The sequence below is a fragment of the Thalassophryne amazonica genome, chromosome 1, assembly GCF_902500255.1.
Source record: "Thalassophryne amazonica chromosome 1, fThaAma1.1, whole genome shotgun sequence".
NCBI classification, from domain to species: Eukaryota; Metazoa; Chordata; class Actinopteri; order Batrachoidiformes; family Batrachoididae; genus Thalassophryne; species Thalassophryne amazonica.
In genome coordinates this window covers 163,166,376-163,181,311 of record NC_047103.1, presented here as the reverse complement: position 1 = coordinate 163,181,311, position 14,936 = coordinate 163,166,376, and the positions used below count along the sequence as shown (strand labels likewise).

General features: G+C 41.5%; 2 protein-coding genes across 5 annotated transcripts; one reads left to right on the top strand and one right to left on the bottom strand.

Annotated features, from left to right (window-relative positions):
* The first annotated feature begins 2,029 nt into the window (after positions 1–2,029).
* On the top strand, positions 2,030–9,435 carry LOC117517329 (cyclic AMP-responsive element-binding protein 1-like). Of its 4 annotated transcripts, none has more exons than XM_034178326.1 (8): positions 2,030–2,171; positions 2,936–3,030; positions 5,067–5,213; positions 5,343–5,443; positions 5,631–5,767; positions 6,995–7,177; positions 7,355–7,508; positions 8,787–9,435. In XM_034178326.1, exons 2-8 carry the CDS (start codon positions 2,950–2,952, stop codon positions 8,929–8,931), a joined length of 948 nt encoding a protein of 315 aa, XP_034034217.1. In that variant the 5' UTR covers positions 2,030–2,171; positions 2,936–2,949; the 3' UTR covers positions 8,932–9,435. The 4 variants fall into 4 exon arrangements, with proteins under 4 accessions (XP_034034217.1, XP_034034231.1, XP_034034223.1 ...); XM_034178340.1 differs by lacking the exon at positions 2,030–2,171 and adding an exon at positions 2,228–2,328; XM_034178332.1 differs by lacking the exon at positions 2,030–2,171 and having other exon boundaries at positions 2,839–3,030.
* A 1,777-nt stretch (positions 9,436–11,212) lies between these two features.
* On the bottom strand, positions 11,213–14,424 carry mettl21a (methyltransferase like 21A). Its single transcript, XM_034178383.1, has 3 exons — positions 14,092–14,424; positions 13,447–13,558; positions 11,213–11,754 (listed from the first exon to the last, which is right to left on the bottom strand). Exons 1-3 carry the CDS (start codon positions 14,236–14,238, stop codon positions 11,357–11,359), a joined length of 657 nt encoding a protein of 218 aa, XP_034034274.1. The 5' UTR covers positions 14,239–14,424; the 3' UTR covers positions 11,213–11,356.
* Between the last annotated feature and the right edge of the window lie 512 nt (positions 14,425–14,936).

Sequence of the window (14,936 nt, the reverse complement as noted above, 5' to 3'; positions counted from 1 at the left end):
AGACAACTGGATGATGCACACCTGTACACGACATTGCCATAGTCCAATAAGAGCAGGAAGGTAGCAGTTATCAGGAGCTTCCAAGCACTTAAGGAGAAGCATGACTTGTTTCTGTAAAGGATGCCTAGCTTCACCCTTAATTTTGAGATCAGATGTTTAAAATGAACTTTAAAAGAGAGCTCCGTGTCAATAGTTAATGTTAATCCCAAATACTTGTAGCTGCTGATGAGCTGAAGAACATTACCTTGTGTAGTTTTGATTGATGATATGTTCTCCAAGGAAACAGATGATTTTGAGGAAAACATTATTTTGGACTTTTCTGCATTCAAGACTAGTTTGTATTTCTCCAGACAGTTCTGCACCACAGCAAAAGTGGACTGCAAGAATTCAAATGCCTGTGTCACTGAGTTTGAGCAGCAATAGATTACTGTGTCATCAGCATAAAGATGGTAGAAGGCATTTGATTAGTTTGTACATAGGTCAGTAGTATAAAGTGGGAACAAGATGGGTCCCAAGACTGTGCCTTGAGGAACACCTTCTGTTACCTCGAGAAAGGCAGATTTAATACCAGCCACCTGAACACATTGAGTCCTGCTGGTCAAATAGTCTGCAAACCAAGAGATTGCATATGTTTGGAAAGAATTTCGAACAGCAGACTGTGAGCCACAGTGTCAAATGCCTTTGAGAGATCAAGAAATTGTGTAACACAAAACGTTTTTGAATCCAATGCCTCAAATACATCATTTAAAACTTTTAGGACAGCAGTTATGGTGCTGTTGCTTCCTAAAACCAGACTGGAAAGGTTTTAAAATGTTAACGAAAGAGAAAAACTGCGAAATGCAGAAAGCCTGCAAATGTCTTTAGTAGAGGTGGGTGGATCGATCCTAATATTGATAATATCGATACCAACGCTGGTATTGATATTGAACGATCCTCGTGTAAAAAGATCGATACTCAAGCTTTTTTTCTCTCCCGCACGCACTGACTGCTGCGCACGCAGATTCATCAAAGTCTAGTCTCTGTCTGTAAGAGTAGCGCTGCGCTGTCACACAACATGGAACAGTGCACCTTTGTATTGTGGTTTGTCAGCCCTCTACCTCAGGAGATTTTGTTTTAAGTTGGGTTGCGTGATATTTTTTTTTAAACAAAAATGTTGATTGTGATAATAAAGTATTTTGTTGTCACGTACAATGTTTGGTGAAATTCTATCGTAGGTCTTTTGGATCCTTTGGATCTATGAAGTTTAAATATGAAAAAGTATCGGTATCAGTATTGATATCGGCGATACTGGGCCTGTATTACTTGGTATCGGATCAATACCAAAATTCCCGGTATCGCCCACCTCTAGTCTTTAGCTATACTTTAATAAACTCGGCTTTTTAAAATTATTATTATTATTAAGCTGCCCAGAAACAAGCACAACTTCATATGTAAGAAAACGCTGGACGCATGTGTGTACTGTTGCTGGAATGTTGGATCATCTGTTAATGTGGTTGTATTAAAATGGTTGCAATAGGGTTGAGTCTGAATGAAGAGAAGATTAAAAAAAAAAAAAACTGTATTCCGTCACACAACGTCTGATTCAGTCTTTTCCAAGCAGCAGATTGGCACATGATTCGGGCTATTTTATTCATTTCCGTCACTGTTCGTCGAGACTCGGCTCCACTCGGCAGAGCTGAATATTTCCTGGCATCTGCCTCGTTCTGCGTTGTCGCCGTCAACGAAGCTACTGAAGCAAAGACGCGTTTCTCGCAAACTCATCAGAAACAGGTTTCACGACTCTTGGTTTTATGGCACTTGTTTCGTCAGTGACATCTGCTGGTCAAAAGGGCGAAAGACACTGTGTCACTGAAGAGGATTGAGTTAGGGTTTTTGATTTTTGTTTTATTTTTCTTCCTCATAATCTTAATGAAAATATGTAACTGGACGACAACCCTGCATCGTCGGTGGCGGTCACGCGCGTGAAACGCTGGAAGCAGAAGATGAAGCGCGCTTCGGTACTGCTGCTTCACTTTGTTCGGCGCTTGCCTCGGAGCTTCAGTACTAAGGGTACATCAGCAGTTGTTGTTCTCAGTGACGCGGCGGAGGTGTAGCCTGACGCGGTCTCTTACGTGTCGGTCTGAATAAAAGTGGAGCTCCGTAGACCCGAGTGACGAAGCCAGTTTGTGTTGGTAAGAGGATACGTATCCCGTGTTTGCTAAACAGCTAGATGGCTGACCAGAGAGCTTTTTTATGCCTGATATCAGCACAAAGCCAACAAAGAGATCATGGCGGCGGTGTTGCAGAGACTCAAAAAACGAGTCTCTGCAAGACTCCCAACATAACTAGGTATTAATGTGGGGATGGGCTTTTAAATGTAATTTTCATAAGGCATTATTTTGGAAAAAAATAAATAAAGTTTGCCTAGTACTGCGCAACTTACCAGCTTTGTGCAAAGGTTAAACAAAAATAGAGCTAAGTTATAAAGCTGTCTGTCCTGGACGGCAACCAAAACACATTTCTCTCCATTATGGCTCAGCCCTGAGCAACTTAAGCATTTTACTGACTTTATCTGCATTATAATGTTGCGCCAATCTACAACGTGAAGTGTTACAAAATAAAAACCAGCCTGCATTTGTTTTGAGTGTTTACCACTCCCCTTAGCCTGTTAGCATGCTAACCGTGTCTCCCGCTTGCTGCTAGCAAGCGTTAGCCACAGCTACCCGGATGCGTTTTAAAATTTGGAAGCATACTTTTGAGTTCGCCACTGAGACGTATTTTGCAGCCGTCCTGGTCTGTGTAAGGTTGACCATTTCAAACGTTTTAGTTAAAAGTCGTTTTAACGTAGTTAGCTGCACTAAGCCACGCCCTCCGTGTGGGGGGGAAAAAAGCTTCCGCGGTTGTTTTCCTGCACAGTGTTGCAGATGTATTTGAGGGTTTTCTTGCTTTTTTGTAGGTGTTTAAAAGGCAATGGAAGCTGGTGTAGAAACACAGCGAAGTGGTGAAACTGCTGTTTCTGAGTCGGAGGCCCAGCAGATAACCCTGACACAGGTAGTACAAAACCAGCTGCAGATTTTCCGCCCAAATGTACGCATGCTGGGTTTGTTTTGTATTCTACCTTAAAATCTGACGTCACACAGACAGGAAGTCACTAAAGGGAAGCCAAAATAGGGGTAATGTGAACAAGCTTTCTTCCAGTCAACACTCCAGCAGCAGCATTTGGAACCATTGGTGTGCGTCTTATGCTCAAGAATAGGACATTACTATAATATAATCGAGAACAGACAAAGGCTTGAGTCAATGTCTCTGCATCAGCCATATAGAGAATGGGTTGATTCTTCGCAATATTACAGAGACAATAGAAAGCATTCTTAGTTATTTATTTTATGTGTAGGTCAAAGGTTGCCCTGAGATTTTTGGCTTTATCACTTTGAATGACACAAGAGTCTCAGGTTAACATTAATTGATCAAATTGGTGTCTGTCTTTCCCTGGAACAATGACCATCATCTCGGTCTTGTCAGAATTTAATAAATTGGTAGACGGTGAATTTTTCACTGAAGCCAAACAGTCCTCTTAAATCCTAATGTGGGTGACATTATTTGCATTTATTGACATGTAAAACTCTGTCATCTGCATAGTAATGAAAATTAACTCCATAATGTCACAATATCTGAATAGCAGATGGGCTAATTTGGGCTCATGTGGTACAGAATTAAGCAGACACAGAACAAAAGACACATGCCAGAGGTTCAGCCCAAAACAGTAAAAAACTAACTTTGCATACATATCAGAAACAAAATTAAAAGCAAAACACTGGATTATATCAAATTGAGTGAAAACAAAAACCTAAATGTAATAAATTTTTTTCCAAAGGATAATGTTTTTGCATGTTCGTTTTTAAGATACATGTTAAACTTTGATAGACTTTAAAAGTGGAATTATTGTTGGTATATTTACATTTGTGGATATGAAATTTGCAGTAGGCTATCCAAACACTTGAAATAAAATGGTCTCTAAGCATTTCCATAACTGACAAATCTAAATATAACATTTTCAAAACAAAGTTAAAAGTCAACAGTGAACCCAAAATAACAACACATTCAGACAATCCCAAAGTAAATGAAATAAACCACTGTCTGGATGAGGTCTTGTCATAATAAATTTAAATTACATTTCTTTCATTTTATTCCTCCTTTTTCCGCTTGGCCTTTCTCCCTCCATCTTCAAAAGAAAAGACATGGTCCTTGTTGCAACAGTGTAAGGAGGCGGCTTTAAAAAGCAGTGAAAAGCAATTGACCCACTCTTGTTGATGTTTTTCTTCGGTACACAGCTGTGCTTCATTGTGCAGGAAAGGGAAACCTGGAAAGTTTCTTATTTGATTCGTTTTTAAACAAAAATGCTTGTGACATCGAGTTAAAATGGAATATCAGGTCTGTTTTATATTATACTGTTATATATCGTCATTCAGACTACAAACACCAGGACATGCCTTTTGGTCCATGTTGCCCAGCCCTATCTACAGTACAAACACATTTGGAATCTTGAATGTTTTAACTGCATTGTGGTGTTGTACAGTGACACAATGATCACCTTTTATACAATATTTCTATGAATACTAAGTTTTTTATTTTCATGTGAAAATAACTTTAGTTGTATCATTAAGAAAAGGAAAGTGCCGGTATTTAACTCACTTGTGCAGCAAATAGGAGATAGATGGGTGGGGGGGAGGACACAAAACTAGCTGTGAGTGTAGTTCTTCCTGTGTTTCCAAAAAAAAAAAGAAACAAAACAGGGATGGGGGCAGAAAAGTCAGTAAACTCTATGCTGACATATTTAGCACTCTTCACCAAATGTGTATAAAGTCCACACCATCCCATGGAGAAGGAAGAAAAAAAAACTGCATTTCAGTAGTGCTGAGCACCCGGATCACAGCACGCACACTGCAGTGCCCCCAAAGTGATATAATTTAAATCACACAGGCCAATATCACGATTACAATGTGATTAATTGTTCAGCTTTTGTTCCAGTACTGTGAATTGACCTAAGATATTCTGAGTAACGGTGACTGATGTTCTCGTGGCTGCAGGCCTCCATAGCTGCGGGTCAGGTGTCCTCCTCCAGTCCAACAGTTACTCTGGTGCAGTTACCCAACGGCCAGACAGTGCAAGTCCACGGAGTGATCCAAGCTGCTCAGCCCTCAGTTATCCAATCGCCTCCGGTCCAGACAGTACAGGTGAGGAACGGTGTCTTTATCAGGTATCCCTGGATTCTTCAGCTTCAGTTGCTAAGGTGTCTTTTGTGTGCCCTATAAGAGCGAGTACTTTGTTGCATCAGATGTTGAGGGTGACTATTTATTTTTCAGATTGCAACTGTTGCTGAGAGTGAGGACTCTCAGGAGTCTGTGGACAGTGTGACAGATTCTCAGAAAAGGAGGGAGATCCTGTCCAGAAGACCTTCTTATAGGTGTGTATATCCATGTCTTCTGCTTACCATGTTTATCGTCTTATTTTGATCTTGTCTATCACATGTTGAAGTTGATTCAAGCGTTTCTGCTGACAAGCCGCTGTAAGGTGGATTCAAGGCAAATTGTGTGACACTATTTTCTGAGACTGTCGATTCCCCCCCCCCCCCCCCCCCCCCCCCCCTGCAGGAAGATTTTAAACGACTTGTCGTCAGACGCTCCAGCGGTCCCTCGTATTGAGGAAGAGAAGTCCGAAGACGACTCAACCTCCACCGTCACCACAGTCACCATGCCGACTCCCATTTATCACACCGGTGGCCAGTACAGTAAGTAATTATGACATTCAGTGTCGGGAAAGGATGGAACTTCAGAAATGTGTAAGAAGTAGTGTTGTAACAGATCATACATGACTCGTACAGACCGCCCCTCATGGCGTGGCACACATGAACAGGGGATTAATTGCGAAGTTTGCATAAGAGTAATTTTTGTGTGTCATGGTAACTCCTTTGTAAAGAGAACTTTTTTTGATGCATTTGTGTTAAAATGACAGGAGTGGAAGAAGTCCAGTTATGTGCTCTCAGAGCTCATCACAGCATCCTGCTCCACTTCTGGCATGACTGGAAACACAGGCAAATAAACCTACAGGAGAAATTTATTGCATCAGTACAAAATTAGACCTGCAGTCGTCAGTGTTGATGTCCAACTGCAATGAGACATGAATTCCTGGATAAAATATTGGGCTAATGACAATACTTACGTTGCAAACCACCAGACTGAGGAACAGCTTCTTCCTAGAGACTGTTGAGTTCTGGTGCTGCACTATAGCACTTTTGCTTCCTGCACATTAACTGTACTACCTTGGACATGTGCGCATCTGTTAATACCTTGGTTGTACAGTACCTTGGACTTTTGCACAAGTGTATTTTGCACAATAATTCTGCCATGCAGCTCGTTACTGCTGTAGATTAGATAGAACTTTATTAATCCCTTGGGAGAACTCTCAGGGAAACTGAATATTCTTCTTACTTATATTTCCGTAGTTTAGTCAATTTATTATTAACCTTTTTAAAATATAGTTTTGTATCATCATGAGAGTGCATATGCGGTATGACAGACTCCTTGAATCCTTAATCTTAGGGGCATTATCCTATGTGTTGGCGAAGCAGTGTGCATGGTATTGCTTTCAGATGTCTGTGTGAACAAGACAAATAAAAAACAGCTGAACTGATTTCCTTCAAACTTGGTGGGAATATTACTTGCTACAGCTACCTCAGGGTGATTAGATTTTGAAATGGTTTAATCAAAGGTCAAGGAACACATGGTCCAAAAAACACGTTTGTTTTATTTCTCAACAACCAAGAAGCCTAGATGAATAATTGAGAGCGTGATCAACAAAATGTGATTGATTGGTATGAAAGATTTCATAATGAAGTCACACAGAGGTCATACTATAACATCCCATATAATGAAATGCACCACTGCAAACGTTTAGTTGTGTTTTGGGTTTGCATCTGCCCTCTGATGCCTTACATTCCTGTTTATTACTGTTACAGTTGCCATTACCCAGGGTGGGGCCATCCAGCTGGCCAATAATGGCACAGATGGCATGCAGGGGCTGCAGACACTGACCATGGCGAATGCTGCTGCTGCGCAGCCAGGCGCCACCATCCTTCAGTACGCCCAGACCAGTGATGGACAGCAGATCCTGGTGCCTAGCAACCAGGTGGTTGTACAATGTGAGTAAATTTAAGACATGGAAATTAATAATATGGAAACTGACAGAATTAGTGGAGTTTTACATGACAACAAAAGTCTTTTTTTTTTTTTTTTTTTGTGACATGAACCTACCCCCTAAATAACCCCCCCATCTAATGGAAAAACTGTGCGCGCGCACACACTCTCCACTCTCTCAGCGGCTTCTGGAGATGTGCAGGCGTATCAGATCCGTACGGCCTCCAACAGCAGCATCGCTCCTGGGGTTGTCATGGCAGCATCACCAGCACTGAGTTCAGGGGGGGGCACAGAGGAAGTCACACGCAAGAGGGAAGTGCGCCTCATGAAGAACAGGTGTGTGTGCGTGTGCTCTGAAGGCAACTCGTGTTGTCGGTTTATAATGAAGCCGTTTTCACATCTCTGCTGTCAATGCTGCATTTAAGTTGATTTTTACACAATTCAGACCAAAATAGTGATTGAGCTGATCACGTTTGTCGTAGATGTTAATGGGTTTTAGACAAATGTTCAGATCTGTGCTTTTGCTGTAAAGCCCAGGTTACACATAGATGGTTTTGTCGGCGAGTAGTACGTAGACCGAAGTTCGCGGTAGTTACGGCTGTTTTAGCGGTGGAAAGGGGCGGAGCACGTGCAGCGGGGCTCCTCCTCGCTCTTTCCCCCAAAAAACTGTCATAATTGTGTTTAGAAACCAGTCACCATTTGTTTTATTATACATCTGTGTAGTTAATAAAATATTCTCTACAGACGATTCGCTCGCGCCCACGTAAAAAAAAAAGAAACTCCGCTCCCTGCTGCTGTTTGCAGCGGGGCTCCTCCTTGCTCTTTCCCCCAAAAAACTGTCAGAATTGTTTAGAAGCCAGTCACCATTTGCTTTATTATACAGCTGTGTAGCTAATAAGCAAAATAATCTCCAGGATGATTCGCGCGCACACGCACGTAAAATAAAAATAAACTCTGCTCCACGCTGCTGTGGTGCTGCTGCTCGCTCCAAAAACTGTCATGATTGTAAAATAAAGGACAAAAGAGACATAAGTCCTGCTCACAGGCTGCTACCAGATACAGGACATGTTCACATCTTCAAACTCCAGACATCTCCACGTCACTACATATTCAGTCCCTGATTGGTCATCGCAGCGCAACGAGAACTGCGGCACTACAGGAAGCGGCGATTAAAAAGTATCAAATGCCGTTGTTCGCGTTGTCACTGTCATCACGGGAGGTCTCCAGGAGCGCTCCCGGAATTATTCGACATGTTGAATAATTTTTTCAAAGATTCCCGGTAAAGCCGGAACTAAGCCATGCCCCCTAGTGCCGGCGTTAACAACGGCGTGTGATCCTTAAGACGGCCAAAAACTCTTCCGGCACGCTTCCAGGAGCTCTTACTGTCTGTGTGTAAATGGGGCTTAAGCTAACTTCAGTGGCACTTCTTGAGTTCATTCTTCTGCCAAGGTCTAAGTGTGCAACTATGTAGTTAATTCTTCAAACCTTTGACTGTGAGACCAGCTCCTGTTATTAATGGTTGGAACCAGGTCTGTTCCTAGAGCACCCCCCCCCCCCCCCCCCCCCCCCCCCCCAAAAAAAAGTCATTCACTGACATATCTCAATTCTGCACAGGGAGGCAGCTCGTGAGTGTCGCAGGAAGAAGAAGGAATATGTCAAATGTTTGGAGAACCGTGTGGCGGTGCTGGAGAACCAGAACAAAACCCTCATCGAGGAACTCAAAGCCCTTAAAGACTTGTACTGCCACAAATCGGAGTAGAAACATCACCAAAAGCCCTGCACCCCCCACCCAAATGTACAGAGACTCAGCACAGAGCCATGCATCTGGATGCCCGGCCCCTTTTCTGCCCCCCCTGGAAAAAGAAAAAAAAAAAAACTGGTTGCAAACCTAAGGAATTTCAGAAATCTCAACCATTTCAATTTACAGTGTTCCTCCTCGTTCGCATTTGCCACGACAAGGCAGCATGAAGGAGGATTTTCACGATAATCGGACCAACGGTTACTGGTGCCTGGAAAAGCTCCAACATCACCAGCAGCAGGGAACGACTCTTATCATGATCAGTTTGGGCCTCTTTAGACTCTTGGATCACTTGGCAAAGTTACATTTGTGTTTGTAATCATAATTACAATCTATAAATGACATCTTTTACTTGCTAATGCTTTGAATTGTAGATAAAATATATCAGACGTTTTATCTTTGAGCTGTGCTTTCGTTTGTTATGTGCTTTTATGTCTGTTTACTTGCCTTGACATATGAACAAAACAAGCTGGCTGACTGTTTGCAATTTTATGTTGAACACAAGTTTGAAAATGCGCACTTGAAAGAGTGATGATTTTTTTTTTTTTTTTTTTTTTTTTTTTAAACAGTCTTTGTGACCAGCTTGATTTGAATGCCGACAGGTGCTAGACTGGATGGTCATGGTGTTAAGCACTTGTTGAAATAGAACTTAAGTATGAACAAGGAGTCCAAAACAATGTTCCAAATAACTAAAGAGATATATATATATATATATATATATATATACACACACACAGACATATTAACCCAGATTGGTTTAAATAAGTAATTACATTTAAAGGCAACATTTGTGCCTCAAGGAATCATGTTGCCATTTGAACTGTTAGAAAGCACATGGACAGAATTCAGTGCTGGAAAACAGGAAAAAGGGATGGAACCACCAGAAATGGTGTAAACTGCTTATGTGTCTCTGTTGTCTATCCACATGTGTAAATGACCCCCTTTTGTTTAAATACATGAACTTTTATGCTTTTTTTTTTCTCCCTCCTTGCCCTGTAAAGCAGAATGTTTAACTGTGACGGCTGTTTTAGGAAGATACTGGATTATTTCCCAACACAGAATTTACAGTGAGTTTAACTGATTATACCTTCATAAATTAAGACTAAAGACAAAAAACTGGGAGAAATGCAGAAAACTCATTGCTTAAAGATTATTAATTTATATATATATATATATTTTTTTTTACTTTGCTTTAGTAGACTGGAATGATTTTATATTTGTCCAGAAGCAAGCCCAACTTCATATGTAAGAAAACTCTGGAAGCATGTGTGCAGTCTTACTGGAGTGGTGGGCCATTTGGTGTGGTTTTATGTAAAAACTTCAGTTAAGCAAGTTTAACCTCCATCAGGAATTCTAATTTGTGTGAGCTAATGCAATCTTAAATTACTTTACCTTGATGCTATCCATCATAGATGATCCAAACCACTTTTTTTTTTGGAATTATGATCAGACAAATAATGCGATATAGTTTAATGTGATTGGAGCATTTTTAAATTTTGACCTCTGTGTAATTCTTCATTGATGGCTATGATACATTTTTATACAGGCCATGGTCCACTGAGGCTGGATTCTAAGTGTCGTTTAGTCACCTTAAGTGATACCGAAAGCCTGCTTGGCCCATAGACTATTTGGCTGTTAAGGCAAAGATTATCCAGAAACTTGACGGTGTTTATGTCCCAAAATTGTCAGTTTTCACAGCATTATATCAAAACATTATGGACAGTTTGACACACATTTTGCAACCTGTGTATTCCAGTTTATTCAGAACCTCTCCATGCACACTCATTGAATGGGACTGAACAGAAATCTGAGGTCTCTCTGGACTGCATGCAGTGGTGATGCTGTTAAACACAAAATTCTGTTTTCAGAAATGCAGATATGTACACTTTCCTCACAGGCACAGTCCCGCTACTTTTCAGTTTGTTTAAAGTTCATGCAGGCCAGCGCCCCTGTTTTCTCGTTCTACTCACTGAATATAACCATTAGTGTTCAACGATTATTCATGCAGTTGCAGAGAAGTGATGGGTTTGGAAGGCCTTTAAAGTTTTTGCTTAAACTCTCACTGCTAAACAGTAATTTTGTCATAATCACACTCTGAATTGGAAATGATCATTTGTAGTTTGTGGGAACATGCTCCACAAAATGACTAAATTGTGACCAAACCAAAAAGACGTGGACACTTGAACATGGACGGATTGCCATATGTTAAGTATTACAGTCATATGAGTATTCTTTATTTCTTTTTTTTTTTTTTTTTTTTAAGTTTTCGTTGAGTAATTGTGTGCTTTTCTGTCAACACCACCTTGTATGATACACAATGTTACAGATATTCAAATATTAAAGTTTTTTGGCAGCTTTTTTTTTTGTTCTTGTACATGCTCTGTACTCACAGATCCCTCTGGGATGGGAGTTTCTGAGCTTCATAAATGTGGATGTCCAGTTGTTGGTCATAGTACACCTCTTCAACAGCAAACCGCTGCTTCAGCATGCTCAAAAAGTCTGTGTCGCGCTCGTAGCGGATCTTGCAGGCCAGCAGCACCACGCTGGAGTCCGAGCACAGGTGCTGCATAGTCTGCAGGAGTGGCACAAAGGTGTCCTCCAGGTAAACGATGTCTGCTCCCAACACCAGATCAAATCCTCCAGCGGGGTAATGATCGAGACCTTGGCCCCACGTCAGCTCAGACACAACCGCTGATCCCCGAGAGTCTGGGGGCAAGTTGGCCTTCACGTTAGCAGAGAGGAGGTCCAGTGCAGGCTCTCTGTCCGTGATTGTTACTGAGGCACCTAGAAAGAAGCAGTGAGAACACGCCGATGATCAATGGGTTTCTAGAGGGTGATGTTTCGATCCATCTTCAGTGTCTTTGTAAACATAAGTGTTCAGAAAATGGTTGTCACAAAATTCAGAACAAGGCTAAACTGCTACCACCTGTTGAATATGAAGCCAACATAGGAAGCGGAATGTCTTGCAATCAAGAAAGAGGCCTGTCTCACACACGACACCTCTTAACCAATCTGAAAAGGATGTGTGCCAGCAGTTTCGCATACAAAAATAAAAAAAAGCTCAAGGACCTGATGGTGTCTCTCCCTCATGTCTGAAAGCATGTGCTGATCAGCTGGCGCCCATCTTCACCCGGTTTTTTAAACAGATCTCTGGAGATGTGCGAGGTCCCCCCCACCTCCTGGTTAAAACACTCCACTATTACCCCACACACCAATTATTGTACAGTAGGCATGCCAATAACACTGGCAAAAGCTATGTACACCACTGATGGGTAAATTAAGATTTAGTACACTCCTATTTGCACCACTCTCATCTACACAAATTTAATGTATAAAATGAAATGCAATATGGCTTCCTCTGCTCTTCCCGCGTCAAATTCAAAAAGCCTTCTGATAAAGTCACATTTCACAGGTAAATATTTGATCCAAACTAACAATATTTTGAAGTTTCCTACCGCATAAACTGCCCACATGATCCCAAAATGCAATATGGCTGCCTCGGATGGTGCATATTGCGCGATACGGGTGAGTAATATACACCAGGTTGATGCAAATTAGGCATTCGTATTAATACAATAATATGCTTTTTGGAGGGCGGTATGCATTTTCAGAGGCCCGAGTCCATGCCCCGTCGCCCGCAATGACAGATATTCGCCTGAGTTAAACGAGGGAGAATATCTGTCATTTTGGGCGACGGGGCATGGACTCGGGCCTCTGAAAATGCATACCGCAGGACGACTGCATGTTATTTGCATTATTATTACTTACTGAGATACACAATACTTGGAATCACATTAACAATACTTAATGTCATTTCAAAACGTGTGACACCCAGCAAACGCATACATAAAAAGTTGGCTCACTTTAACTTTTGTCGTTTTGGCTGGTACCGCGCTACTCTCCAACTGGCTGCTTTGGGTTCACTGTCATACTATCCATGATAAAATCATCCAGAATATCCATACTGGGACCAACACACACTTCTCACTTTTTCATGTTATTGTCTGCGGACAGTTTGTAGGCTGCGCGCACTATGACGTCATCAGTGTATGTACAGTGGGCAGGTATAGCCAGGTAGCGTGAACGTAAATCTATGCTACCGGCCCAGCAACACCTCAGTAAGCGATGATAATGCACAATATGCACCACATGGTGCATACTGTGCATCTGTATCTCACTATGCACAACCCATGGTGTATATAGCCGGTCCATAACACTGCACCTTGCAAGTCTCAATCAGGGTATGTATCAAATTCAACTATATTCTCATCCAATTAAATATATGTAGTTTTCTTCATTCACTGTTAGTTTCAGCAAAATCTAGAGAAGAAAAACATGTTCATTTGAAGAAAGGGAGTTGTCCAATCACAATTTGGTGTCATTGCACCTTTTTGCTTGCTCCTACCAGAAATCCCAATTAAGCAAATACCAGAGCACTTCAACTTTGTGTTGTCATCCCTAATTCTTGACACTCACCCAGCAGGGCTGCAACGATGCCGACCAGTCCAGTCCCAGCTCCCAGTTCAATGGTCACCTTCCCGTTCAGCTCCACCTGTCCGAGCTCCAGGAACATACACATGACCACCGCCTGCCACCGGGACGGACCAAGAGTGAAATCAAACACAGCTCAATACGTTTATGAGTAGAGGTGGGCGATACCGGGAATTTTGGTATTGATATACCAAGTAAATACAGGCCCAGTATTACTGATAGATACTTTTTCATATTTAAGCTTCATAGATCCAAAAGTCCTAGGATAGAATTTCGCCAAGCATTGTACGTGACAACAAAATACTTTATTATCACAATCAACATTTTTGTTGAAAAAAACAACAACACTCAACACAACTTTAAACAAAATCTCCTGAGGTAGAGGGCTGACAAACCACAATACAAGGGTGCGCTGTTCCGTGTTGTGTGACACAGCGCAGTGCTGCTCTTACAGACAGAGAGTAAACTTGGATGAATCTGCGTGCGCAGCAGTCAGTGCGTGCGGGAGAGAAAAAAAGCTTGAGTATCGATCTTTTTACATGAGGATCGTTCAATATCAATACCAGCGTTGGTATCGATATTAAGATCGATCCGCCCACCTCTATTTATGAGTTACAATGTGTGACTTACAGCATCCCACACTACCGCCGCTACGCCGAGTTTGTTCCAGTCCTGCGCGAGACTTATGTCCCGTTTGGCAAAATGAAACTTTGCTGTAGAGTGGTGGAGTTTGTAAAAAACGGGTAACGCGTTTTCTCCATACGGGACAAGAGCCATGACGTCAATTCAAATGGACGCCTGTCTTCTTCTGTGGTATTTTACGATAGCTGTAGTATTAAAACCATTTCCCGGTATAAATGATCTCTTTGATGTCCATTATTTGCTGTTGGCTCGGTCGTAGAAAAACAAAATTCACACATTGCAGTAGTAACCTAGCTAAACTACAATCAGCGCCTCTAACACCGCTCAATCATTTGACGCTATGACCAACTGACCAATGGAAAGGCTGGATTCCTTGGCGGGCGTGTTTTCTGTGCGTTTCTCGGGGGTGGAGTTTCTAAAACGCGGGTCGTGATTGGCTCGTTCCTCGCGACATTCCCACATTTCACCAATCCCCGTCCAACCGGATATGGTGCATTAATAAAAAAAACTAACAAAAAGATACATTTTATTATCGATTTAATATTATCAATTTATTTTTGTTTTATTAATTATTGTTAGACGCTTGAGAAAAAAAGATCATCATACACCAGTTCATCCTCCACTTCTTCAGGATGAATGCAATTTTTTTCCCTAATATTGGTGTGTGAGTGTGTGTGAATGGGTGAATGTAGGGCATAATTATAAAGCGCTTTGAGCGTCTGATGCAGATGGAAAAGCGCTATATAAATGCAGTCCATTTACCATTTATCAGTTTCTCATGAAATAATCCATTAGCTTCAATAATTCATAAATAAATTGAGGGTTTTATTCAA